Source organism: Castanea sativa, chromosome 12, assembly GCF_040712315.1.
Source record: "Castanea sativa cultivar Marrone di Chiusa Pesio chromosome 12, ASM4071231v1".
NCBI classification, from domain to species: Eukaryota; Viridiplantae; Streptophyta; class Magnoliopsida; order Fagales; family Fagaceae; genus Castanea; species Castanea sativa.
In genome coordinates this window covers 44,379,900-44,407,837 of record NC_134024.1, presented here as the reverse complement: position 1 = coordinate 44,407,837, position 27,938 = coordinate 44,379,900, and the positions used below count along the sequence as shown (strand labels likewise).

The following is a 27,938-nucleotide window of genomic DNA, read 5'->3' as shown; positions in this document are numbered from 1 at the left end:
TTTTTCCTCCAGCCGCAAGTGTTGACTAAATCTTCTGTGAACAGTGCATTCGTGCACTGTTCACAGACCCACAAATTTCACTTTTCAGCAACTTTTTCATTAAAAATGGGTCCCGCGGTACTATTCACACATTTTAAAATTATTTTGCTACAGTGTTTTCAGTTTTCAGTTTTCAGCAATAAGTTCTATCCAAACGGACCCTAAAACTCAACTTCCCCCTATGCACAAAATCAAATTGGTGTATTTGTATCAATTATATGAAAATTTCTTTGTATACTAGGCAAGATAATTCTAACTACTCTTTAAGTTTAACAGACAACATCTGTTAGACTGTCACACTGCTGTCTTTAGAAGATTAAACAAATCTCTTTGGATTTAAACTTTACCTTAACAATTTGACAATCACCTTAATCTATTCAGTTCATCATGTTGAGCTTGGTTTTCCGGTATACAGATGGGTGCATTGGTGTCATAAAACAGAGTTTGAGTTTCAAGGGCATCATAACATCAAAACACATTTCAATTATAAGTATCCAAAAACTCTTGTTTTAGCATTCCCATTTAAACTTACTGCCAAGAATAGTTTCTCACTATGCCAATGCTTATAGATTGCCCATTATTAAATCATTCCTCCCTTTGTCCCAACTAGTTTTTTCTGTATTCCATTTTGAGATGTTGCAATATATAGTCTTATTTTGAATGGGGATCTATCTCATGTTTAGTCACATTTCCTTGCATGTAGAATAGCATTCCTTTGCCCCCACACTATTAATGATCTCACAGTTGAGTATCTGAATGTTTGCAGTATGGAGCCGCAGATTGATGACGAGCCACAGATCTTGCACCCTGGTCCGCTTGATGAGTCACTGTTGATGCGACAACGATATCATCGATCAGAGGACATTTGGAATGGCGAGGTGAAATATCTAGTTCTAACAACTGCTTTAATTTTTACGTTGTCTTTGACTTTTAGTTGGCAAGTTCTTTCAAAGTTGTATTTGTAGTTGTAACAACCGTTATAATTTTTATAGATTTTGCAGGACCCGGGCCCACTTATGTGTCGTGGTCGCACTAAGGAGATGGCAAGCATTCAGATGGAAGATAATCGGGTGATTGACATTATGAAGTTGCTAAGGCTGGAAGGATTGTTTAGGGCCTCTTCCAGAGAGATAGATCATTGCCTAATATCGGCCCTAGTTGAGCAATGGCGGCCGGAGACGCATACGTTCCATCTTCCACATGGTGAGATGTCAATCACCCTACAAGATGTGGAGGTCATTTTTGGACTTCCTCTAGACGGTGAGGTCTTGGTTGGGCCGACTGCTGTGGTGGATGGGGATTGGCGAGATCTGTGCATGGAGTTGCTTGGTTTTACTTCGGCGAATGACAACAAAACTTTGGCGGGGCAAAGAATTCTCATCAGCCGCCTTGTTGACACCATTGCAGCACCACTGCCTCATGACGCAAAGGAGATGCAGATACACCAGTATGCCCGGTGCTATATTTTAGCGCTGCTAGGGGATAAGTTTTTCATGGACAAGTCGGGAGATAGGGTGCATTTGATGTTCTTGGCGTTCCTGCGTGACCTTCGTGATCCGCCATAGTATAGTTGGGGTAGTGGTTGCTTGGCCTGGTTGTACAGAGAGTTGTGTCGGGCAAGCGAGAAAGGGGCATCGCAGATTGGTGGGGCATGCACATTGGTCCAGTATTGGGCATGGGCAAGGTTGCCATTATTGTGCCCGAGGATAGAGCGCCCACCTGGATGTGATTATGGCCCATGGCCATATGCTCCACTTGCATTTAAGTAAGTATTTTTCTGATATTATGTGTGTTCTGCAATGTACTCTTCTTAGTAACTATAACATGGGTATTATCTTATCTTATTTTATTCGCTCATAACTGTAGGTGGGTGCGGGTGCCAAGCTCGAAGAGTAGGCCATCCGGTATGGCCTTGATCCACTATCGCGAGCAATTAGTTAGAATGCAGCCAGACCAAGTATGGAAAACAAAAATTCTGTTTGGTTATGTTAATTTTCCTTAAGAATATGATTGCTTCATCCTTTAACATATCTTCTGTTTTAATTTTTGTTTTCCCTTTATCGATGTATTCTCCCTTGTTTCACATTCCTTGATGTTATGATAATTGTTTTTTGTTTCTATTGTAGATTGTGTGGTAGCCATACGAGACAGACTTCGGCCACCTTCCTAACTTTTGCGTTGCAGGGAGGGATACGTGGACGGCAAGGGTGCCACTTGTGTGTTTTTGCATAGTAGAGATGCACCACCTAGATCGTGTCCTTCGTCAGTTTGGGTTGGCGCAAGAGCGGCCCGGCCATGTTGTGTACGATAAAAGACTGCATAGAATAGACTTGCGTGGAAATGTGGAAAAGAATTGGAGGGAGGAGCATGGACCGTATATCCTTATATGGGATATAAGACAACAAAAACTTTGCCATGCACCTCCTCAGACTGGTGAGATGCCTCGCAATCATGACTATTACCACTGGTACCGTCCGATCACTCGAAAGTATGTCGACCGCAACAGCGCAAAATTAGATATATCGGTAATGTGTTCTAATTAGATATATCTTAGTTGAGTATTTGGGTAGATTAATAAGTACTATATTATCCATTCTACAATTGATACGTAAATGTCTCAAATCTAATTGTACTGGTTCTTTCTCGGTTTCAGATTGAAAGCCATTTAGCGCTGTTGGAGATGCTTCCTGTAGGCAGCCGAGCACACAACCATGTCCGACGCGTCCTAAATGATCTGGCCGGGCTTGGTGGTGGTCCTGCAGCAAATGGGGAGGCAAACAATGGGCATGAGACTGAATCAGCAGCTACTGCAACCCCAAGCACAAGCACAGCACCCGTAAGTACACAGACTCGTGCTACTGCACCTAGGGGCCATGGTGGGCCTGCTACAGCAAGCCGAAGCACAAGTGCAGCTAGGGGCCGTGGTCGGCCTGCTACAGCAAGCCGAAGCACAAGTGCAGCTAGGGGCCGTGGTCGGTGTGCAACAACTACTCAGGTTGTAAGTAGTCCTGAGATACCTGCACCCATCCCGCACGCATCTCTCCAGCCCGAGGTCCCTCCACCCATGGTAGATGCAGCTTCTCAGCCTGAGGTCCCTTCACCCACCCCACCTTCGCAGCCCAGTTTCGATCTCGGTATTCATTCTCAGTTGACCCCTCATATGCACCCCGAGACACCCTCAAACCCATCCACCAGCTCCAGTGCACCCACTTTGCCCGTAGACCCACCCCGTACTGAACCCATGACAATGATCCCCACTCCTGGCCTGTACATAGAGCATCATTACCCACCTACCTCATCCTCATTTGACCCTCTAGGACCTCCAGTTGGGATTGACACTCTACAGCCAGATACTGATGTATCGGACGAGCATCCCCCTCATCAGCCCTCACCCCCACGAGGTAGACCGCAACGTGCTAGAAGAGCTCCCACTTGTGGGATAGGTGGACACAAAATAGGACACAAAGGCAGCTCTATGGTACGATACCATTAATTACGATGTATAGGCCTGTTTTGCAGTTCATTTTATCTTATCATTACACCAAATATTGATTCTATGCATCTAATGTCTTTGCAGCACGATGATGAGCCTAAGGATGATGCCCCGCAATCTCCTCCCCTGCCGAAACATTACACGAGAGTTAAAAAACGCAAAATTGGTGAGCCTTGAAAAAGAGGTTTGTTACAGAGGTAATGTCTAATGTGATCTTTTTTCCTGTTGGGGCTCTTATTTGTTGTGTGTGTGTGTGTGTTTGTTAAATTACCTGGTATCTATATGTTGGCTTTCTTCCTGCCCTATATTTATGGATTGGTTTGCTGTACTAGAGCTCCTCCACGAGTGGCATTTTTTGTTTTGACAGCTGCAAAGTACAAGATTCTAACAACAATACTTAATTTCAAGAAATAGGGAATCATAATTGCTGATTGGTGTTGCATGCGTAGGGCTTGTAGTGAGTTGGTGGACCATATGTTCTTACATTTTGAGTTTGCTAGAGAATTATGGTGTTTAGTCCTGAGTTTATGTGGACAAAAAATTTATGTTGCATGCATGTCTCATTTGGTCCTTTTTTTGATTGAATTGTATGTGGGTGTTCCTGCTTTGACTTGATTAATATGTCTTGTTTGTGTTTATGTTTTATCCGTTGACAATCTTCCAAAATATTTGTGATGATATTTTTTTTAAATTTTGACTTTATGAATAGACAGTGCAATATAGAGATTTAAGTTTAATGGATGATGGATCCTCTTTTTGTGTTTTTCCTATTTTCAGGGATGAGAAGGGATTGTTTTATGCGTTGGACCTTGGAGGAACAAACTTCCGTGTGTTGAGGGTACAATTGGGAGGGGGAGCTGTTGTTAATCAAGAAGTTTCCGAGGTGTCCATTCCTTTGGATTTGATGGTTGGAACTTCAGAGGTAAAGTTGTTTTGGTGCTTAATTGTTGTCACCGCTAATTCAAGCTTTATATGCAAAAATAAATGTTAAAAGTCACAGACTTTTGATGTAATTTCAGGCACTATTTGATTTTATAGCGGCTGAACTTGCAAAATTTGTCGACCAAGAAGGACCAGATTTTCAACTTCCTCCTGGTAGACAGAGGGAACTAGGCTTTACCTTCTCGTTCCCTGTGATGCAAACATCAATTGCCTCTGGGAATCTTATTAAGTGGACAAAAGGCTTCTCTATAGATGATACGGTTAATCCTAATTGCTTTGTGTCTTTTTTGCTTATCTTCATTCATGTTTACCTATTGATTTCCTGGCATTTTTCCAATATATTGAAGTATGTCTTTGATTATTGATCTGTTCTTTATCTAAATTGAACTTGTAAAATAAACTAATGTTAATAAGAAAATTCTGGTGATATCATAAAAGTATTAATAATCAATATATTAAATTAGAATATAATGAAGTACTAACTACTAAAAACAGAATGATGAGATTTTTTTACTTTTATATATATATATATATATATATATATATATATATATATATATATATATATATATATAAAAGAATGATGAGTTATCCTGATGGATACCTTTAAGGGTGTGTTGCACATGAGCCTACATATCCAGACACTTGCAACAACAACAAAGCCTTAATCCCAAAATTTGGAGTTAGCTATGGATCCTCGATAGATTAGATTGGGTTGGCCACACGAACTCTTTTCCTAAAAATTATATTCCTTAACATTTTAGGAAGAAAGTGTTAATTGCAAATATAATTTCATCTTTATAAATATTCTCTATCAATTTTAGAGCAGTTCAAAGGAGCATTTTTAATCATTTCCTTTAAGATTTTGTGAAAATCAAGACCAACCACTCCTTTCTTGTTCATAATCTTGTTCTTGTTAGGTAGCAAGTGTTGAATCATCAACTTCATGGAATATGGCATATGGCATATTTTCTCCTGGGTTGTCATCCCTTTACGTAAAACAAATCTAAAGCTTTCCTTTTCTCTCCAGAAAATGGTAGCTACCACCACCAATCTGGCATATTTCCTGTTAAACAAGCTGTAATTTCAGCAACACTTTGAGGATAGTCATAAGAAATTGAACATGGTTTATCTGACTTTTGGAAGCATGAACATATTATACTTTTGACTGAAACAATCCAGTTCAATAGTAAGTACAGTTTGTGGGCACATCAAAACTAATTTACTAATGTGACAGTATGGTATTTTCTCTTTAGCCCAAGTCCCCTTGTGTGACTTTTTTAATTGCTGGGTGCATAGGTTGGCCAAGATGTTGTGGCAGAATTAACACGAGCAATGGAGAGAAAAGGCCTTGATATGCGTGTGTCAGCTCTGGTAAGTCAAAGTCAATGGCTTCTTTATAAAAACACTAATGTGATCCCTTTGGTTATTCTTGATGAAAATCATATATGGTCTTGTGCAGTGGATTGGTATTCCTTTTTTCATTATGTCAATCTGGTGTTGAATACTTCATGAAATTATTTTTGTTTTCAATATGGTTTTAATGTACATAATTGGAACTAGGTGAATGATACAGTTGGGACATTAGCTGGAGGTAGATATTCCAACAAGGATGTTGTTGCTGCTGTTATCTTAGGTACTGGAACAAATGCAGCATATGTAGAACGTGCAAATGCAATACCAAAATTGCATGGTCTTCTGCCTAAATCTGGAGACATGGTTAGCAGATTCTCAGTGACTGTTAAATTGTCTAGTTCTTTTAATAATATTTGACTTCTTTTCCTGTTCTTGTCTCAAGTCAGTATGGTTGAAAAAAGTTATGCATATGATTGAAAATTGTAAAAGAACTATTGAGAAAGAATTCTGAAGACACGGCCAATGTTCTACTGCAGGTCATCAACATGGAGTGGGGTAGCTTTTGGTCAACAGACCTTCCATTCACAGAGTATGATTATGTACTTGATGCTGAGAGTTTGAACCCAGGTGAACAGGTGATTGTATAAATATTTAACGGTCCACTAGGCTTTGCTTTGCCAAATGATCTTCTGTTGTGTTTTTCCTTAAAAATTTGTTTGATACTCTCAGATGTTTGAGAAGATAATTTCTGGTATGTATTTGGGAGAAATTGTTCGCATAGTTCTATGCAAAGTGGCTGAAGAAGCTTCCTTTTTTGGTGACATTATTCCACTAAAACTGAAAAGTCCATTTGCATTAAGGTAGTGTTCAAAACTTACAGGTTAATGATTTAACCATTGATCATTATGTTCTGCTGTTTTCCTTTTCATTTTGCCTTTCCACTTGTTCATGTTCTAAGAGGATTATTTTTGTTTGACAGCTTTTTAATTTTTGTCAACTTTACTCTAGAGTGGAAACTCTTGTGCATTGTTTGATCCCGTACTACTATAGTCACAACTTAAATCCAAAAGTGTCATAGTAACCCAGAGCATGTGCCTTGCAGCTCACATTTATTTTTTTTAAATTATATATTCTTTGTTTCTGTTCTAGGCTTTTTGTGCCGTAATAAATCATAAATTGAAATGGAACATTGGACTTTTTTCCGACCATAAGAAATAATTGGAGAGCACGTTATATTCACTAACTTGGGCTGTAAACCTTGTGTTAAGCTTTGCCTTCAGCCCTAAATATCATAGAATGTTTCTTTTTAAGTACTAATTTAAACTATTTATTAGTATGAAATAATGTAAAACATTTTTTTACAGATGTCAAGTTGCCTATTTTTGCCTATAATTTACTTCTTGGTGGCCTAGGTGTTTGCCAAGGTAACTGTCTGGGTGACCACTTCATCAGCATGGCATTCATTCTTCCGAATAATCTATATTTGATATATTATTCTTGCTTAATTGATATGGTTGCCAAGTTGTGGTCCGTAATTGGTGTCACATTTATCACCTTATTGGCATAATGCATCCATAAGACCTAGTATCCTTATTATAACTTCAAAAGCATTTTGGTCATAGTAAGAAATTAATCAATTTCACCGGGTCAACCCTTGGCAAGTGTAATTAATGACCATGATTTAGTGGCAGTCCTCAGGCTTTGATGTTAGCTCTCTCTTTCTAGCTTTTGGACTTTAGCCTTAGGTCCATGGTGTTGCATTCTTGAGGTCACATTTTTATGCTCCTCTTTGAAATTTGTCTTTTGTTAACTTCAATTTTGTTTTTGTAATCTTCATTCAATTTGCTTTTTTTTTTTTTAGGAAGATTAGGATGAACAATTACATGGGATTAATGAGATATGAAATATGCAGGACACCTGACTTGTCAGCAATGCATCATGACACATCCAGTGATCTTAAAGTGGTGGATACTAAATTGAAGAATATTTTAGAGGTATATATAACTCTTCATTGTTGTATGGAGTTTCAGTTAGTTGTCAAACCTTGTGCTTGTAGTTCATAGCACTTCCATTTGCACTGTATTATATGCATAATTGAGTTACCTTTAATTTTTTGGAATTGGGTTCCTTGCTTAGTTGTCTTGCATCATAACTGAAGGCCTCCATTCCTATTCCTTATCATCCATACATATGGGATAATGGGTTAGACTCTAGAGAGGGCATTATCATTTGCTATGACTATGGTTGCACAGAATAGAAACAAGAGATGGTGGCTTACTGGCTTGTACCTTTCTGACAAGGAAGAAGTTTAATATATCATCCATATCATATGGGACTATAGAAAAGTTTTTTATTTTATTTATTTTTTATTTATAAATTGCTATGACAATGGATGTACCAAATAGAAACAAGAGATGGTGGCTCGTAGCTATCTGATGAGGAAGAAGTTTAATATCTCATCCGAAAATATGGGATGAGAGATGTAACAAAGGCCATTTCATTTGCAGTGATAGATGTCTTTGTGGTTAGTGCCATGCCAAATTTAACTTGTCCAAAGAGAGAGAGAGAGAGAGAGAGACATGGTTTCAGAGGCACATTCAGATTTGTTTTGTAACTGATGATGAGAGGGTGGAAGGATGTGATAACATATATGCCCTTTGGGATTGTGCAACAGTAAACCAGCGCAGAGTCATGGTATGATATCTACAACCGGACTTATTTGTGTATTTTTGAGTATAGAGAGCACTCAAAATTGTGTATAATTCTTTAGATTTTTTTTTTATTTAAAATCTTTAATTTATTATTGCCAACTTGTTTTCAGGAAGATATTTCCGCCATCTTCAGTAAAGCAGACAAGAATAAATCTGGTACATTAAATACAAAGGACTTTCATGATGTTATGGATGACATCCTGGAGAGGTACCCTTAAGTGAAGCTTTATTTGAAGAATAAAAAGATGTAAAATTTTGCTGCGTTGCTGAAGAATACTCAAGAGAATAACCAAAACAAGCCCATTGAAATTGATAATGTCAACAAAGCTCTGACTGATGTGGACTTTCAGATGAAAAATCTCCCTCCAACAGCTCAGGTACTTGATTTAAGATTTAATTTCCTTTGCATAACCTGTTTGACCTCATGCTAATAGAGTCCTCACTTCTTGTGTCCTTGGAATATTCTAGGTTGCTTATCAACAAGGCAACTACCTTGCAGAATGTTTCAATCGAATGGAACAGTGTGAGAAGAATCCTGAAGGTCCTCTCAGGTTTAGGGAATCTGGACGCCATCGGTTTCATCCCTTTAGGTACAAGTTGAACTTTGCACTGCTTTTTATTTTTATATTTCCTGCAATAAGGAATATATGTATGACACTATGCCAGAATTAATATAGTCAATAACAACTAGAACTACTGTTCACAGGTGATTGAACATAAGATGGAGCATAGTAAATTAAGGTTTTGATAGCAAAAAACATACAGTACATTTTAAAGTTGAATTCTGTCTATAGTAAATTAAGGTTTTGATAGCAAAAGATTCTCGTTTTATGTGAATCTTTTTCTTGCTATTTCTGGGCTTTTCTGCATGCAAAATACAATAACCTTGTAAACTAAAATCTTTTAGGTTCATATAAGATAAGTTCATGGCTTAAACTGCCTTTAAATGACATAAGTTCATGGCGTAGACTTCTACAATGCATGTGCATATATGTTATATATATAGGAGTTATAATAATTTGCTGATTATTGAAATGGGTTGACACATCTATTGTGTAGTTGGAAAATCTTATTTGTGCTTGTGGGCTGTTTTACTTCAATGCTGCAGTGTTGGATGAATCCTGTAGTCCAGAACAGATGACTTTGTAAACATGGATTTTGACTTGACTAATTTGCAGTGTTTCTGTATTTAATAATAGGGAAGAAAATTGTAGGCCTTTGGTAGGTCTCGAGAATGGAGTAACCCCCCCCCTCCCCCCTCTTCTTCTTTTTTTTTTTCAATTGGTAATTTAGCATTTGCGTTACATGATAATTGATGTTTGCTATAATGTTGAGCTCGACATGTAGGTTAGCAGGTACAGCAGTTTCTAGGAAAGCCGGTGCTTCTACGTTGTCTCAACTGATGGTCGTAAAGAAGACTTTTCCTACCACAAATGCTTGGATAGCTTCATCAAGGGAAAGTATCCAGATGTTGCTGAAACATTCATCGGTAAATATTTCAGAAAACCCCGTTCTGGTCCTCCTGGAGGCAACCGGGAGAGACACACCAATCTAGAAGAAACTGGTTCTTGTGGAGGGAATCAGGAGAAGAACAATACTCCAAAGGAAACTGAGAATGAAAATAGGCAGTAAGTCCAAGGAGGGGGGGTTGATGTGACTCCTAGTAAGAAGTTGAAAAGTGGGTCGGGTAGGGGAATTGCACAGAAACCTGTAGACATTGAAGAAGACAATGAGGATGATGATAACGATATTGAAACTCCTCATAAGTGTGGTGGAAGGGGACATGGTGGAAGAGGTTCATCAGCAGCATCAGCTGGTGGAAGAGGCAGAGGTGGTGGACGGGGTGGATTTATGAACTTTGGAGAAAGGATAGATCCCCCACATAAAGGAGAAAAGGTGAAAAATATTGAAAATTTATGGATTGATGAATTAAAATGCTCTACCATTCTCAATGTTAATTTTGAATATTGTTTTGTGTCTTAGGAAGTCCCTGAGGGTGCTCCCAATTGTTTAGCTGGTTCAGCTTTTGTAATTAGTGGAACACTTGACAGGTACTTTTGTTCATCTTTGTATTGATGTTATCATGTTTATCTTTTATGTAATTAAATGTTAAAATTACTATATTTATGTGTTTTCATATGTGGTCTAGACCACATTTTGCTCAAAGATATAAAATAAATAAATTTTGATTGAGAATGTCATAAGTCTTTGGTGATTATTGTCTCAGCTGTGATGTTGGCCTAATTGTGGGATTTCTATGGTTATATACCTTGCATATTTTATGGGCTTGAGAGTGTCTATTGACTGATCTTACAGCCTAGAGCGTGAAGAAGCTGAAGATTTGATTAAACGTCATGGTGGTCGTGTCACTGGATCCATCAGCAAGAAAATGGTTTTCTCATACTTTTTTCTCGTATATGCTTGGATTGACATGACTGTCAGCATGGGATTAACATCTTCTGTTTGCAGAATTATCTTTTATGTGATGAAGATATTGGGGGTCGAAAATCCTCAAAAGCTAAAGAGCTAGGGTTTGTAATCTCAGACCCATACATGTGATTTGTTTTGAGTTCCTTACTTCGTTATATTCTAACACCGCTAGCTTTTCATATCTTTATATAGTACTGCCTTTCTCACTGAGGATGGATTGTTTGATATGATTTGTGCATCAAAACCTGAAAAAGCTGGTGACGGTGGTGATAATAAGATTGGTAACGGTGACGATCGCGGAACCGATTTTGCTGCGTTGAACCTCGCGTATCAGCCATCGGCTCCGGCACACCGGAAAAACAAGGAGAGTCCGCTTAGCTCCGACGCTATCTTCAAACAGGTACAACCAGCTTAATTAGTCGGCTTCTTCTTCGCATATAAATTTCTGATTAGAGATTAGAATTCTATAAATTTTGAAAATTGCTCGGGTTTTTTGAATTCCAGAGTTGAATTTGGTGAGAATTGTAGTGGTTGAATGATGAATTTGCAAATCAAGTTGCTGTTTTTGTGATTGGTTGATGTTCTTCCTGGAGTTATAGTCACTAGCTACATTTTAGATTGATTTAAATTTACATTATTAGGATTTAATTACATTCTGTTATATATAATTTTATTCAATATGATCCTAAAATTTTTTGGTTTAAATTTTATGCAGAGTTATGCAGGTCTCTTCAATCTCTGCATAGTGGTGCTTGTTGCTGTAAATAGCAGACTTATCATTGAGAATCTTATGAAGGTTTGGGACCCATTTTTTTAATAAAAAAAAAAAATTGAAAAAGCTAAGACTTGTCATTTTGAAAATGGGGTTAGATTTTTTATTTTTAAATTATAATTTCACTAATTTTTTATTTTTATTTTTTTACTATTGTTGCAGTATTGTTGGTTAATTAAGACAGGTTTTTGGTTTAGTTCAAGATCATTGAGTGACTGGCCCCTTTTAATGTGTTGGTAATGGTTCCGTATCTTTGTACTTGATCCTTAATGCTTTATTTACTCTTAGAATGTATTATTCACTGCAGAATTTGCCTCTTGTTTTATTTACTCCAATTAGCATCTGTCCCAGAATTTATTGTATATTGTTTATATTTCTTTTATTGCAGTCTTACACTGCCAATATTCCCAGCCGCCTCTTTTATTGTGGAAAAGTTAGTACAGCAGAAGTATATCTCTAAACCTGTAAGTTATTCGAGTTTAATTATTGCAGATCAACAGTTTTTCTTTACAATGAAAATTAATTGTAGCCACAGAATTTTTCATGTCATTTGGGTACTTGGGTTTTCTTTGCATATTGAGTTTGAGATTTGAGACGCTGGACTCCTCAAAAGTTAACTTCTACTTTAATATTACAGGTTGTTGTTTTGCTTCATATAATCATCACCACAGCTTCAGTTTTGTATCTAGTTTTTGTTATTCTAAGGTGATTTCTTTTTCTTTCCCATTTAACTCTTCGTCTCGTCTTGCACATCATCCAAATTTCTGGTGTTGTTGTGACTATTAATTCATTTGGGAAGTATGATCATTTTGTCTGTGAACAATGCCAAAGAATTACATTGGTAATTTAATAAGTGGATCCTGGACTTTTTCCCTATGTGTCCTTGGTCATGCCAATATTCCATTGACAAGGATACTGTGGAAGTTTCTCAATTCAGTTGTGACTTTAAACTGTGCAGGTACGATTCTGCTGTTTTATCTGGTGTCACGTTGATGCTCTCTGCCAGCATTGTATGGTTAAAATTAGTGTCTTATGCACATACAAGCTATGATATGAGAGCACTCACCAAATCAATTGAAAAGGTACAGGAAATTTTCTTGAAAAGTTTGTATACAATTATTACTCAAAAAAAGTCTCTTGCATAAACAATATGTTAAGGAAGGCAAAAAGTGTGTTAATGTTTATGCCTACACAAAGTTCTGTTGGTTCTCTTGTAAAAGTTTATTTTTATGTAAAGGCAATGCTAATTATATCTAGGTGTTAAGGTGGTAATTGAGAATAATAGGGCGGAAGCTGTGCAAGTATCTCATAGTAAACCTTGGTTCCCTTATCAATTCACCATCATGAATCTATCAAAGCACATTATATGCGCTCTTCATTAGTATATAAAAAAAGTCAAATGGAAAAGGTTGCTGACATCAAAAACAATAAATTCATCCTATTTTTCTTGTTTTGTTTGTCAGGTTTTTGGTTGTTATGTGCATGTTTTGAGAAGGGAAGAAGATATAAATGTTTTTTTTTAAAATGGCAATGAGAGTGACAGTTTTAATTACTCTAATATATATGGAGGGAAAGGAGACAAAATTAAGAGAAACTGCATTGGCAATGTAACAATCCTGTACTGTGAAAAGGGTAGAACAATGTTCCACTAACCTTCTGAAAGATAGTAGCCAAACTTTTTTGAGTTAAAACATTCCTTTTGATGCTCAGCCATCGGAATCACTGCTGTAAAGTCATTTGTATGTGATTTTACCTGTAGTTTTAACCCATCTGCATGTTCAGACTTATATATATATATATATATATATATATATATATATATATATATATATATATATATATATATATATTTATTTATTTATTTAAAGATGGTAACTTAATTTTTTGATCTTGAACTTTCCCCATGGTAAACTGCCATTGTAATCACCACTGTGAGAAGTCACTTGAAGTGATTTACCCATAGGTTTAACCCATCTACATGCTTGCGCCCTTTGTATTCATGGTCAGATAAACTCGTCAATAAGTAACTTATTTGCAGTTCATAGTTTTTGCAATGGAATTCCAGATATGCTTATTTAGTTATACATATCAACCCAAATCTGTGTTGATTTCCTTGTTTAGTAGTTGTAGTGCTTCAAGCATGTCGATTTACTTATGATGGAATTTTATTTTGTTTGATCTGTCTGCAGCTATGTATTGCTGCTCCATGTCACATATTCAAGTTTTGGGCATTTTTCGGAATTATGTTTCAGGTAATAATATTATGACTTTTAATGTTTCACTTTTCTATCTCCATTATTAGGATCATTGACCTTTATGTTAGAAGTTATATCCACATAGAGACAACTATAAACAAAAACAGAAAGAAGAATACTGACAGTGTTCATAGAATTAGGCATGTTCTATTACTGCACAACCTGCTGCTTGACATGAGGTTAATCAAAATTATTCCTGTGTTCTTTGCTTTCTTGAATAGGTTCCCTTGGTTCTGATAACTAGCTACCTGCAGAATAAGTTCAGAAACTCAATGGTAAGCCAGTTTAGAAGAATTTTGTTCAACCTTATCTTAGCCCATTTAATTTCTCAGCACCCAACTTCCTATGCCATTCATCTGATTTATTTATTTCCTTTTTTGGTCTTTTTCCTTTTATGGCAGGTGGGAAATATGATCTTCTGGTTCATTTTCTGTATTCTTGATCAACCTATGTGTGTGCTTCTTTACTACCATGACTTGATGAACAGAAAAGGGAAGCATGAATAAACTATTGACCCCCACGTTGTCCTTTTGTGGATGAGATTACTCTGGAAGTAAACTGGCTGTAGATATGGTGCTTAACATTGTTCACTGTAGGGTAACCTCATCTTGCATCTGGCATGATATACTGATCTGGTTTAAATTTCATTTCGTGCCGCTACTTGCGGGGGGGTGATTTCATCTTGAACAATATACATTTTCCTCTTGAGAGGGAGGGTTCTTTGTAAATTCAAATTGGTTTTTTGGAGCAATTTTGAAGAACAGTGTACTAACAATGACTAATGCTACGGACGCTGTATTGGCTTATTTTGTTGGTTAACTATTAAATGGAAAATTGTAAATGATTTGAGTTCAAAATATTGGTCTGAGATTTCTCTGTGGATCTTTAATTTATAGAAAAGCATAATTGAATACTAGAAGAATAGAAATTCTAAGTTGAAGATGAAATCTATGAATATATCATATTGCTATTAGACGTATAACGGATGGGCTGAACTGCTCGTGAGTGGGAGTGATTTAAACATTTCTTCCCACTTGACATTCATGAAAGTTGTTTTTTATTTATTTATTTATTTTTAATAATATGATAATCACAAGAAATAGGAAAAGGGAATTTTGGTTCTCTTTATTGAATTACAAATTACAAGCCTCTTTTATGCATTTGTACTATAAAAAGTTTGCAGAAACTAATTCTACTATCCCGTTTGGCAGTATAGTTTTAACACATTTTAACATATTTTAAATAACATTACATACATTTTCACTCACACATATATCAAAACATTCAAATAACATATGGCATATTACTGTCTAAGTCAAACTCTCAATATTAAACAGAGCCATATTCAAAACTACTGCAACTTTGGAGTCGAAAAAATTCTCAGATGTAGCAAGTACTGTGTATTCATGGTGGGCAATACCAACTATGTGATGTTTTTATTGAAGCAATTAAGACTTTGTCTGCTGGGAGTGATCCAAGGTTTGAGACTGACAGGAGTTAGAGAGAAATAATTGACTTTATCCATATGCTGATATGCATACCATTTGAGTTTAACTTGTTGAAATAGATGTGTACATTATGTGAGTTTAGACCATAATTTTCACCAAGCACTTATAATTCTTGCAAACACTAATACAAGTACTAATACAAGTACACCTTTTCATAACATACCAACAACGAACAGTGGGGAAAAAAATGAGCAAGTGATTTCATATACACTTAGCCAAAAGTAATGAACAATTCATCTTTAGATTTGCAAAAGGTGCACGTACAATAGGATCATTTGCCCTCATGATCAACAACATTTTGTATTGCACAAAATGTGTAGACATCAACAACAACGTTGAATGTTCGTAGGTAGAAATTTTTGGAAATCATCATTGCTTGAATCTGAGAAGTCTGAAATGTCACTTTCATTATCTAACGCAGTAATTTCATTAATAGACTTCAGGGCTCGCTCTTGCACCTTCCCCTTTAGATGCTTCCTAGCTTTTTGAACTGCATGAAAACGGTCTAGCCGCTTTTGCATTTGATTGTTCTCTTGTTCAAGGCGAGCAAGTATGTTGGCAGGTTCATCTCTAGGTAACTTGGCTGAGCGTGCCTTAGGAACTCGTAACCCGTGCCATGAACAATACACCTCCAACTCACACCTCTTCTCGTATAGGGTTGACCATGGTGGTTCTGCTACGGTGAACTCCATTGCGGTGATATCTGTACTAAGTTTTGTAGGTTTGCCGACCATGATGTGGCCAACGCTTCCAAGACTCTCGTACGTGTATATTGACATATTAACGAAATCTCTCTTCTTTCCAACCCATTTCCCTCCATTGTGGTCTGTGTATGTTTGTAGTTGTTGATCTGCTGGAACTTGTGATAATTCAACAGTTGAAGTAGATTGAAACTTGTTTCTAAGTGTACGAGATGATGTTGAGGCGTTGCAACTCATAGCTTAGTCAACCTACAAAGTTAGTGGTGTAGGAATAAGAAAAGAATTGTGGTGCATTTATAACCTCATTCCACTGTGTATTCAATAATATAATTTGACATATTCGGGCTTGTCATGTCAATACAGGCTGGAAAACCATGATACGAATTTTTTGTTCAAATGTTCTCAATGTCACAGTGAGATTCTCTTGTTCTGGGCAGTAGTTTCAGTGTACTGCCATGACTATTCAGCTGAACAGTATTCATGTGAAGAGTATTTAGCATGCTTGTGTTTCATCTGACATGAACTTGACAAGACAATACCGAGTTGTGTTAAATGCATCATAAACTTTTTAGGGGTCTTCTGCATCCTTGAAAACAGTGCATTGCAAAAGGATGCATATCTGTGTATTGACGTGAGTGTGAATGATATGACTAGATAGGGTTCAACAGTGCTGAGCTATTGAGCAGCACATATAGCACTGCGAACATCAGTGTAGCAATGGTGGACAGCTGACCCCCAAACTCGAGAATTTATTTTAATAAATTTAGATTTAGAATAAGGGCTCTCAACCTAAACCTGTTGTCTCCAATTCTATATGTAAATGCACAAAGATGGATCGAAACTGACCAAAATGGACCAAAGTGGTCTGAATGGGCCAAATTAGACCAACTAGAACCGAATGACTAAATAAGACCAAAGTCGACCAAATAGGACCAAAGAAGATTTCAAGGACCGAATTGGGACCAAATTAAACTGAATGGACCAAATTGACCACAGTGGACCGAATTAGACGTATTGGACCAGAGGAAACATGCTGTAAAAAACTCGAGTTTTTGATACTCGAGGTTTTCTGGGAAATCTATTTTCCAGTACAACTCAATTTTCTAAAACTTGAGTTTTGTGGGAATTTTTCTTAACAAAACTTGAGTATTAAAGAATCGGGTTTTACATGGAACTCGAGTCTCTAAAACTCGATTTTAACTGGGCAAATTTTTTTTCCCCAACAGAAGCATGCTTTGTTTCAGGCAGAGAGGCATGCCCTGTTTCAGTGAATATTGCCCAGTGGAACTCGAGTCTCTAAAACTCGATTTTAACTGGGCAAATTTTTTTTCCCCAACAGAAGCATGCTCTGTTTCAGGCAGAGAGGCATGCCCTGTTTCAGTGAATATTGCCCAGTGGAACTCGAGTCTCTAAAACTCGATTTTCACTGGGCAAATTTTTTTCCCCAACAGAAGCATGCTCTGTTTCAGGTAGAGAGGCATGCCTTGTTTCAGTGAATATTGCCCAGTGAAACTCGAGTCTCTAAAACTCGATTGTCATTGGGCAAATTTTTTTTTCCCCAACATAAGCATGCTCTGTTTCAGGCAAAGAGGCATGCCCCGTTTCAGTGTATATTGCCCAGTGGAACTCGAGTTTCTAAAACTTGAGTTTTACTGGGAATTTTTCCCCCGAACAGAAACATGCTCTGTTTCAGGCAGAGAGCAATGCTCTATTCCCCCCCCCCCCCCAAAACATGCAGCAAACCAAAAATTGAAATGTGTGCATACACCTGCTGGGAAACATAGATAGAGAAGCTAAGAATGTAATCCACAAATAGTCATTGAGAGGTAGACAAGTTGAGAATGTAAATGCACTTAAATTACATCAAAAGGCGTTCTCATTAGGCAACAAACTATAGAAATTGTTACGCTCTTTGCATAACCATAGTTTTACAATGTAAATGCACTTAAATCACAACAAAAGTCATTCTCAATATATCACCATTCTAAACATGTCCAACCACGCTTAATTTGCAATTCTAACCATACTACTCAAATCACAATCTTCATAGAGGTACATTGGATAGAAAATTACAAGTATAATCAACAACAATCAAAAAGTTCACATAGAGCCAATACAACGTAGTCACTTTTCCTAAGATCAGCGGTCCGCATGACAAAAACGTCGTCCATGGAAGCATGCCTGAAAAACGTAGAGTATTTACGTTAGGAGACAAGATAGTAAACATTAGGTAAACATCGAATGAACAACAATTATTTAACCGATGCATAACTTTTTGCCATCTACCTACCTAGTGTGGAACATGGCCGCTTGTGGAAGCGCCACGGGACTGCGGACATTTTCTGCGATTATGCCTGAAAGCATGACACAGTCCACATGTTTGCGTGGGTTGACTCTCTATCAAATCTGCGTCCTCCCTCCGCCATCCTGGTTCTTGATCCTTATTCCTCACTCCATCCATCTCATTCCTTATTCGTGACTTCACCGGTCGACCTTTGGCCCGCAACAATGCCGGATTAGGCAACCACTTTGGCCCCATGGGATCCCTCCATAATGACTGTGACTTAGGAACCACAAATGCATGCTCATAAGTGTTAAGGGCATGGTTCAAACCATAACATGGGTGAATATACGTGGTCGAATCAATATGTAAATAGTCACATACTCTAATTGCATGTGAACACTGGATTCCTATATTTTGCCATTTCCCACAACTGCATGTTTTTTCCTGTAACCGAACTTCGTAACTGTGGTTTCCCCCTCCTGCGCTACACGTGTTGAGTTGGGTAACTACTTGAAATATCAGCTCTTCATTGCTAAATGGCTTGAGATAGTGTTTGTCAGATTTACGCTTATTTCCATCCCACGTGGATAAGGCATATTCACTCCATTTCTTACCCTCTGACAACTCATAATGGTATTCTTTGAGCCGGTCGTGAAAATATTGAACAAGTTTGTTCCAAGTGAACTCAACCAATGCGGCAATAGGAAGGCCCCGTGCACCTTTCAGTACACCATTAAAACACTCTGATATATTGGTTGTCATTGCCCCTTAACGTCTCCCACCATCGTATGACTGGGTCCACATATCCACAAACTCGCTCATTAGGTATATGTATGGAAGATAATCTTGATTCTTTTCCTTACCATCCCTCCCCGTCACCTTCTTCTTCTTCCTAATGGCCTCAATTTCCACCTGCTTATTGGACTCCATTATGGTAGCAAATTTAATTACCTGACTAGCATATCTCGCTTTCAACGCCGCTGACTTTAGAGTCGAGTTCTGAAAATGGGTGTTGAAGTTGCTAGCAACATGTCGAAGGCAATATCTATGAAATAACCCTGCTTTTCCATCATCCCTTCTAGGTCAGTTTGCAATGGCGTTTTTGATACCGAGATGTCGGTCAGAAATTATGCAAATGCCTTCGTCAGGTATCAGGTGGCCAATCATTTCTCTAAGGCATCGTAAAAACCACCTCCAACTGGACCCTGACTCACAATCCACAACAGCAAAGGCGAGAGGGAATACCTTGTTGTTAGCATCGGTTGCCATTGCGACCAACAACTTTCCCTGATATTTACCATACAGATGGGTCCCATCAATACTGATAACCGGCTTGCAGTATTTGAATCCTAATATGCATGGACCGAAAGACCAAAACACATAATGCAACAATACGGTGTGATCTTCATCGGTGGGTGTGACACGATAGCAAAATTGGGTAGTCGGGTCCTGATCAATATATGCCATTAGCAACTTTTGCAGCCTTTGGTAAGATTCTTCCCAATCTCCAAACATAAACGCAATCGCATTTTGTTTCGCATCCCATACCTTGTAGTAAGAAGGCTTATGGCCATTATATTTCGTCTCTATCAGAGATCTGAAATGCTTAATTTGAGTAGTGTGATCCTCACATAACTTGTTATGTATTTCTGCTGCAATAAAATTACAACTCATCATTCTACCATCATTTCGCACCCCAATCGGTATACACGTGTAAGGACCCACATACACGGTGACCATTCATAGATTTTGGAGCTCGGGCTTCATAACTGCGTAGACATACCACTTGCATGACTCATGTACGCATTTCGCACAAAAATTTTTCCTCGTCGACCTAGTGATCTTAAAATGTTTGTTTTCCTTGAGGGCACAAATTGTTAATACGCGCTTCACCTCCACTTTACTGGCAAAAGTCAACCCTTTGCACAAATTCATCCCCTCTCTCCAAGTAGACACAAATGACATCTCAATATGTGAAGGATCAACCATATTTTTCCAAGTATTTGCAGAGAATGACAACACAGGAGGTGCGTAGGCAAGGATTGTGTTCGTAATGTTTTGGACACTAATAACATTGTTTGCATCAGGTTCACTACCGTCCAATTTCTCATCGTCATCAATGTCCCTCTCAAAGTCCTCAAAGTCCCGAAAGTCCCCTCTGTCAATCATGTCTTCATACTCATCTTTATCGGCAAAATCTTCACCGTTAATGGCAAGATTCTCATCAACATAGTCGTCATCATCATTGTTAACAACAGTAGTCTCATCAACATAGTCGTCGTTGTCATCATCATCATCATCATCATCATCACCATCGGCATGAACATTATTATCCTCTACATGTGTAGAATACTCATATTGAGCATCCGGAATCGTAACCTGTAAGCTTGTGGTTGTTTGTTGGATATCCTCTTGCCATACTGCACGTGGCTCCAACTGTATGTACAACTCAATGTTACTTACTTCAGCTATACTCTCCAACTTGTCAAACATGATCTTTACATGTTTGTTTGTTTCTATCACCACATACTTGTAATTAATATGGTGCTTGAAGATTTCATTTGGCATACGATAAGTAATTTGTATGTTGTGCACATTAGGATTCTTACACAACTCTTCCATGACAAACATCTTCAATTCGTCAAGGGTTTTCAACCTACGATCAATTTGGGCATAATAGGTCTTCATACCCGGCCCCTCAAATGGCAATCCCTTGTTCGCATTGGGATTCTTAAGTGGACCACCGTGGTATATGATTATAACAATATCAGGCATTGTGAACCTGTTCAAGTCAAGTCCTATGTTAGTTAAATCACATAGTCGTAAAGTGAGGGAAAAAAGTAATGCAATCTTACCAATGAACATATTCAAGCCAGGTTATAGAGTGCCCCATTGCCCATTAATATCTAAAGGCCAAGACGTAAACCTTCTAATCCTAGTGGATGGAGAGACGGAATTATCTATTACTCCATTGTGTGGTGACCTATAATGCACAATATTGATAAATTAACTAAGTTATGTTAACTATCTACAAAATAAATGGTAAAACTCTTTAACCCACACCCATAGACAACATACCCAACTACAATGACAATCAAATTATGCAAACTCTTACCTGAGATATGAATTTGCTGAGAGGGAAGAGCAGTGAGAGTGGACAATGTGGTTTTGTGAGAGTGAGTGGTGTGAGAGAGTTATGGGTGAGTGAGAGTTAGTGAGGCTGAGAGGATCTCTGTTTTTAAGTTTTCTCGGTGAGTGTTAATGTGAGAGTCTCTGTGAGTGTTAATGCCACGGGCTGTGTTTTTAATATATTGTCCAGTGGAAATCGAGTCTATAAGACTCGAGTTATATTAGTTTGTCCAGTGGAACTCGAGTCTATAAGACTCGAGTTCCATTTATAAGATATAGTGGAACTCGAGTTTTATAGACTCGAGTTTCATCTAGCGTAAAACGAGTTTTTAAGACTCGAGATCCAGGTGGCATTTTGTCCACCTTAGCTAGCGCAAAGCGAGCATAAAGCGAGTTTCTGAGACTCGAGTTTTAATGTAAATCTCGAGTTCCAAAAACTCGAGTTGTTAGTTTCCTTTATACTTTCAAACAATGCCTAACTTACTATATTGATGCCATCCACACCGCTAATCTGCACATTCCCCCGAGTCTTTATTGGTGTAGGTAAAAGGGACTTGGATTGATGTACTGAACTCATTGGATAATGACACGTTTTATTATTTTTATGGGTCCAACGCAAGTAGACCAAGTTTTAATAAACTGGAAAATGCTCAACAAAGAATTCACCAGTTTTTAAATATATAGTATATTTGATTAGTTTTCAATTGAGAGTTGGACTTAAAAAAAAAAAAAAGGCCCTGTGAAAATTTTCAAATATATATGGGTTAAGTTTAAGTTATACCTGGTGTAACTTTAAGCAGTGTTACATTACCTAATAATTTGTTATTAAATTCATATTTTAAAAATTTAACCGTTGAATTACATGTTCTATATGTTCTTAATATGCATACCAATTTTCATGCTAATCGGATGTAATTTACCAATTGATCTATAAACTCATCTTTTATGTATTATTTTAAACTACAAAACCTTGAATTTAAATAATTGATTAATGATATGACTATTGATCTTTGATCATCTTTAAATTTTGTAAGCATGGAGAATATGCGAAGATAATGTAATTCAACGGTAGATTTATTAAAATTCAGATGTGATTAAAAAATATTGAATAGTGTAACTTGAACCCAACCTTATATATATATATAGTTCTTAAAAATTATTTTAAAGTCAAACAAAATTATGAAAGTGAGAAATTAAAGATTACATGAGCTAGGAACTTGATAATGATATTTCTTTGTTCCTGGTGGCTCATGTGGAATATGGAAGAAATTTGATCCAAAAATGACTTGATCAAAGACCGAAGTATTGCCTTAATCCCAGGCCATTCTGTAACTTATCAAATGACCCATCTTTCTTCATCCGAAGACCCAGGATTTATTTTTTTTTGGGATACAAAGAGGGTAGGATTGGTATTGGCCGCGCGCGGGCTGTCCCACTACAAGGAGAATTTGTGAGATTGAAGATAAAGAGACCTCCCTTATAATTTTCATATCTTTAAGGGTTGATTGCAATGTGTTGATGAGACATTATAGCCATTTATAGAAGTTCAAAATTTATTAAAAAAAATGCTATGTTTACAATATTTTCACAACAAATCCTAAGTAGTAGGTTGTTATTGGTTGTTACGGAGGGTTAAAAAATTAATTTAAGTTTTGAATTTAAATTATAACCAATAACAATTTTTTATCTATAATTTTTTTGTGAAAATATTATAAATATAGCACATTTTTTTTATTAATATCATCAAAGAAAATTATGAAATATTCTTGCAATGTGTTACTAATCCTATGAATGAAGATCTAGATCCCTAAATAGCCCACTCTAGGGTTCTACTAAAGTTTTATAAATAAGGTATATCTCAACTTCATTGGTCATTAGAACTATTTTGTGATGCAGTAGTTATGTATAAAATCCTAAAAAAAAAGGAGATAAACTTTAACACTTGAAGGCAACACACTTGGGTTGCTAAGAGAGGTAAACATCTTTTTACTATCAAAATGATAAAATTGGGCAACAAATTAGGTTGTAATCTAAGTTTACAATCTCACTCAACATTTTTTATTAGATGTGAACTTTAACAAATTTACAATTGGATTACATTTTTTCTTGTATTCTCCATTTTCTTGCAAAATTTCTAGAAGATCAAAAGTCAATAGTTATATCATCAATCAAATATTTAAGTTTCAAGTTTTTGTAAATTTAAAATTATGTATATTATATAATAAGTTTTTAAATCGAATTGTAAATAACACCTGATTAGCACAAAACTTGATGTGGGGTGTAAAAGGACCCAAGTGGGCATTTGGGCCCTTGGGCTTTAGCAAGGAGGGCCATCTGTTCTTGGGCTAAGAACTTGTTAGTACTGCGGATCGGCCCATATGCCGAGGGTCCGAGGACACATCCGAGGGTGAGTTTTTCCTCGGACAGACCCAAGAAAATTCGTAAATTCAGTACGAAGGCTAAGACAGAATTCTGGAAAGACTGTTGGTTAAAAGGGGGAAACCCTGAACCTTTTAGATACACCGGTGTTTGAGAAACACCAAGAGCAAAGGCTGCCACCTCCACATTAAAAATTCTGCACCTACCTCCCTGGCCGCATTAATGGGGAAGTGAAGCCTGAACAGTAAAGCTGAAACTTTTGGTCACTATTCAAAGGCACTAAAAAAAGAAATATCTAGAGGAGAGAGGATTTGAGCAACGCGTGGATAAAGCATCAGAAAATGAAGTATTTAAGGGGGGTGAAGGTTAAAGAAAAAGGGGGGGTCTGCAACTAAGAAAAAAGATTAAAAATTGTAATCTTTAAGAAAGGAAGAGAAATAATATAACATTAGTCCTCGGCTCACGTCCGAAGAGGTCCATCGGCAATTATCATTCAATATTTACCGGTGTTTGTACTTCTTAGCCTGTTGTCAAGTTCTCAGTACTTCTAATCTAGATTTCAAGCCCACACTCTACAAATTTTATTGTTTAAGGCTCATTGGGCCTGAGCCCATAAATTTCTTTGGGTCCAGGTGCAATTGTGCACTTACACTTGATATATGTGTTAAAAATGTAAATAACATTCAATTCAACAGTAAAAATTTCAAAAAATGTGATCATATTAATGTTTTTTGTAGAAATTGTAGCCTTAAATTACAAACAAGGTTTATATCCAAAATTTGTCATTGTCGTTATCAAAATCTGTATGTGGTGTAACGATACTAGAATTGATTAGCAATTTATTTATTTATTTGTTACTAATTCAGTAATCAAACAAAATATTTAGAGGGTTTGTAAATAATAAAGACTTTTTTGTGCTTATCTGACACGTTATCATTCCTTATACAGCTGGGGCAAGAGAGTTCCTTGTTAGTGGCTGTATTTTCTTTACTATATATAATGCTTAAACGTTGGAGTTGAAAAATATATCCTTTCTTTTCATTTTTTTTTAATAATTTTTTTTGGGTTAGTTTACTAATGTCATTTGTAGGGTGTATTTAGATACCGCTTATTTTGCTGAAACTGAAAAATTATTGCTGAAAGTACTTTAAATAAAGATAAAAATTAGTTGAAATAGTATAGTGGAGTCATGAATTATACCAAAAAGTGTTGTGGGTTCTATAAATAGTAACAAAAATAAGCTGAATAGTAAAATAATTTTAATTTTTGAATAGAACTTATTGTTGAAAACTGAAAACACCGTAGCAAAACAATTTTTTAAATGTGTGAATAGTCCTACGGGACCCATTTTTAATAAAAAAATTGCTAAAAAAGTACATGAACAGTGCGCGTGCAGTGTGCGCACAGTACGCGCACAGCGCGTTTGTCCCCCGTAGAGACCCTTAGCAGAAACGAAGAAAAAAAAAAGAAAAAAGAAGCAAAACGTAGAACTAATAAGCTGGATTCAAACCCTCTCGTAGTATTAAAAATTTAAAAAAGGGAGATAACTATGTTTGAATGCTTATATAATTAAGAGAACAAAAATCAAATTATGTTTTGAAAATCATAAACATGATTTTGAGTGGATTTGATGCAATTGAATTGAAAATGCTATTTCATGTCAAATTGTTTAGTATTTACATTTTCTCAAAGTTTTTTATTTTTATTTTTAAATTTGATTTAAGAATTAGGTGTTATTGTGTTAGATAGGATATAAGAACAACAAAATTTTATTTATATATAAGAATTTAGGGTACAAAATAAACAATAGATGAATTTCAAACATTGAAAAAAATGTTGAGCCTCATCTTGATGATTGATATATTGAAATGTATTACGAAAATAAATAATGTCTTTTATTTGAATTATATTTTATTAATAATTTAATACTAAATGCACACTAGTTCTATTTTCTACACATTGATTTAAAATTTTTAAATCTTTGAATAGTTCTTATTTCTGAATGGTAATTTTTTTTTCATGATTTGACCCATTAAAAGTGAAATATTCCTGGTTCCTCTATGTAGATAAACAATACAAAAACATGGTTGGACAACTAAATAATACACTCTTTGGATTTTTCTGTCAAGATCTATTATTAGATATATATAATTGAAACAATACGAAAACATGGTTGGACAACTTGATAAAACATTATTTGAATTTTTCTGTCATGATCTATTATATATGTTCATAAAGAATTTTCTTGACAGAGTTATTTACAAAATAATTGTGTGTTATTAATGTGAGGACAAAATCATAATCATTGTCACGCTCCAATCTCATTCTCACTCAACCTTGTCTACTTTCAGAACGTGGATTATTAGAAAATGTTTTTCCTCTAAAATTGGATTTCCAAATCCCAACTCTGGCTCGTCAGGATTCAGCACCAATACCCGATATACACGCAGTTCCTTTCCTTTTCTTTCCTTTCTGGCATTCCCAACAACCCTCATGCTCCTCATGTTCCCAAAACATCTTTCATCTAAACTGATTCGCAGGAATCCGAATTTTGTTTTATCACTACATCATGTGAAAATCCGATATGATGTTAGGAGTATAAATTCATAACATTTTTACTATAAATAGTAGTAAATTGTTACTAGCTATTATAAATTAGTAAAAAAATAATTTAAGTAATATATTTAAATTAAAATTAATAACAATTTATTATCTATAATTTATTATAGAAGTATTGTGAAAATATTGTAGACAAAGAATTTCTCGTATTACATATCATTATTAAAAATAATACCACCTCTAGGTCCAAGATGAATTCCTTCACCTGCCAACAATACTTTTTTGTGCTTTGTAATCAAGCTACCAATTTGCTCACACAAGCCAAGCATATTATTAAAAAAAATTTATTGTAAAAATTCATCTTAAATTATGGGGCCTTTTCACCTTGATCTCTAAATTTTAAAAACTTACCATCATCACTATAATTACTCAATTATTTATTGTGAAAAACTAAAAATTTTGACCTGATTTAAATTCCAGATCACAAATTTCTATCCTCAACTTGTTAAACATGAATTTGGGTTTGAATTGGATGGGCAAACCCAATAAAATGGATCAAGTCTATTTATGCTTATGTGCGCGTGTATGTATGTTTTTTTTAAAATGAAAACATTGTCATGTCATTTAAAAAATATTATGTCCTTCCTTCGTTGTATATTTAAGCAAAGAAACTAACTGAAGTTGATGGAGAGATTAATGTTCATTTGAAAACTCTAATGACTATAAGAGCACCTAGTCAATAAACTTGGCAGACCAACAATGTATTTTGGCAGCAAAAAAAGAGAGTATTTTATTTATCTTGTTGTATTTTCTATATATGCTCCTTCAATAATTAATTATAGCAGCTCAAAGGCATGAGATGTACCTTATTTTGTGGGAGGGGCTCTCTATACATGGTCCTTTACAGGGTAATCTTTTAGGGCATGGGCCATTAGATGGTCAGTGCAATGCTAGAAATTGGGATACATGAAATTCACACTTTGCTCACTAATAATTATGACAATAAACCATGACCTCTATTATCCTCTTGTTTTTTTATGGATAGAAATTCTAGATACGAAAAATTATTAAGTAGTCCTCGAGGAAATGAAGTTGTAATTTATTTTCGCTTTTAGTTGAGAATTGGATGGATGTACAACCACATGCTAACATGCACTGAGTTTGAACATTATTGATCATACGATCTTTGAAATTGAGCCCACTGGGTTTAGATCATTATACGTTGAACTCAACCTAATTTTGATAAAATTGTCAAATAAACGATAATTAGGAGTAGGACTCTAAACATATTAAGGATTGATCATTTAGTTTTATATCTAATACTAGTTGAGTTTGAATTCATCATCAAATTAAATTACGTATTCAAACTTGGTTCAATTT

General features: G+C 36.1%; 3 protein-coding genes across 4 annotated transcripts; all 3 read left to right on the top strand.

Annotated features, from left to right (window-relative positions):
* The first annotated feature begins 4,149 nt into the window (after positions 1-4,149).
* Positions 4,150-8,281, top strand: LOC142618341 (hexokinase-1-like). Of its 2 annotated transcripts, none has more exons than XM_075791263.1 (7): positions 4,150-4,454; positions 4,552-4,734; positions 5,774-5,848; positions 6,038-6,193; positions 6,367-6,465; positions 6,560-6,690; positions 7,701-8,281. In XM_075791263.1, exons 1-7 carry the CDS (start codon positions 4,269-4,271, stop codon positions 7,891-7,893), a joined length of 1,023 nt encoding a protein of 340 aa, XP_075647378.1. In that variant the 5' UTR covers positions 4,150-4,268; the 3' UTR covers positions 7,894-8,281. The 2 variants fall into 2 exon arrangements, with proteins under 2 accessions (XP_075647378.1, XP_075647379.1); XM_075791264.1 differs by having other exon boundaries at positions 4,153-4,454; positions 7,743-8,277.
* A 141-nt stretch (positions 8,282-8,422) lies between these two features.
* Positions 8,423-10,096, top strand: LOC142618342 (uncharacterized). The gene is made up of 4 exons (XM_075791265.1): positions 8,423-8,524; positions 8,652-8,918; positions 9,010-9,131; positions 9,889-10,096. The coding sequence occupies exons 2-4, from the start codon at positions 8,892-8,894 to the stop codon at positions 10,094-10,096; spliced, it is 357 nt and encodes a 118-aa protein (XP_075647380.1). The 5' UTR covers positions 8,423-8,524; positions 8,652-8,891.
* Positions 10,097-10,156: 60 nt separating this feature from the next.
* On the top strand, positions 10,157-14,917 carry LOC142620747 (diacylglycerol O-acyltransferase 1-like). The gene is made up of 14 exons (XM_075794066.1): positions 10,157-10,169; positions 10,256-10,437; positions 10,525-10,592; positions 10,858-10,933; positions 11,011-11,072; positions 11,164-11,371; positions 11,687-11,767; positions 11,906-11,979; positions 12,132-12,207; positions 12,381-12,448; positions 12,702-12,825; positions 13,933-13,995; positions 14,220-14,273; positions 14,400-14,917. The coding sequence occupies exons 1-14, from the start codon at positions 10,157-10,159 to the stop codon at positions 14,502-14,504; spliced, it is 1,254 nt and encodes a 417-aa protein (XP_075650181.1). The 3' UTR covers positions 14,505-14,917.
* Positions 14,918-27,938: the final 13,021 nt, after the last annotated feature.

Excerpts from the sequence above, each read along its gene's own strand:
- LOC142618342 (XM_075791265.1), top strand. The coding sequence starts at position 8,892 with ATGAAAAATCTCCCTCCAACAGCTCAG. Across the intron at positions 8,919-9,009 it reads ATCTCCCTCCAACAGCTCAG|GTTGCTTATCAACAAGGCAA; the intron begins GTACTTGATTTA and ends GGAATATTCTAG. Across the intron at positions 9,132-9,888 it reads CATCGGTTTCATCCCTTTAG|GTTAGCAGGTACAGCAGTTT; the intron begins GTACAAGTTGAA and ends CTCGACATGTAG.
- LOC142620747 (XM_075794066.1), top strand. Across the intron at positions 11,768-11,905 it reads TCATTGAGAATCTTATGAAG|TATTGTTGGTTAATTAAGAC; the intron begins GTTTGGGACCCA and ends CTATTGTTGCAG. Across the intron at positions 12,449-12,701 it reads CTAGTTTTTGTTATTCTAAG|GTACGATTCTGCTGTTTTAT; the intron begins GTGATTTCTTTT and ends TAAACTGTGCAG.
- LOC142618341 (XM_075791263.1), top strand. The coding sequence starts at position 4,269 with ATGGATGATGGATCCTCTTTTTGTGTTTTTCCTATTTTCAGGGATGAG. Across the intron at positions 4,455-4,551 it reads TGATGGTTGGAACTTCAGAG|GCACTATTTGATTTTATAGC; the intron begins GTAAAGTTGTTT and ends ATGTAATTTCAG. Across the intron at positions 6,466-6,559 it reads GTTTGAACCCAGGTGAACAG|ATGTTTGAGAAGATAATTTC; the intron begins GTGATTGTATAA and ends TGATACTCTCAG.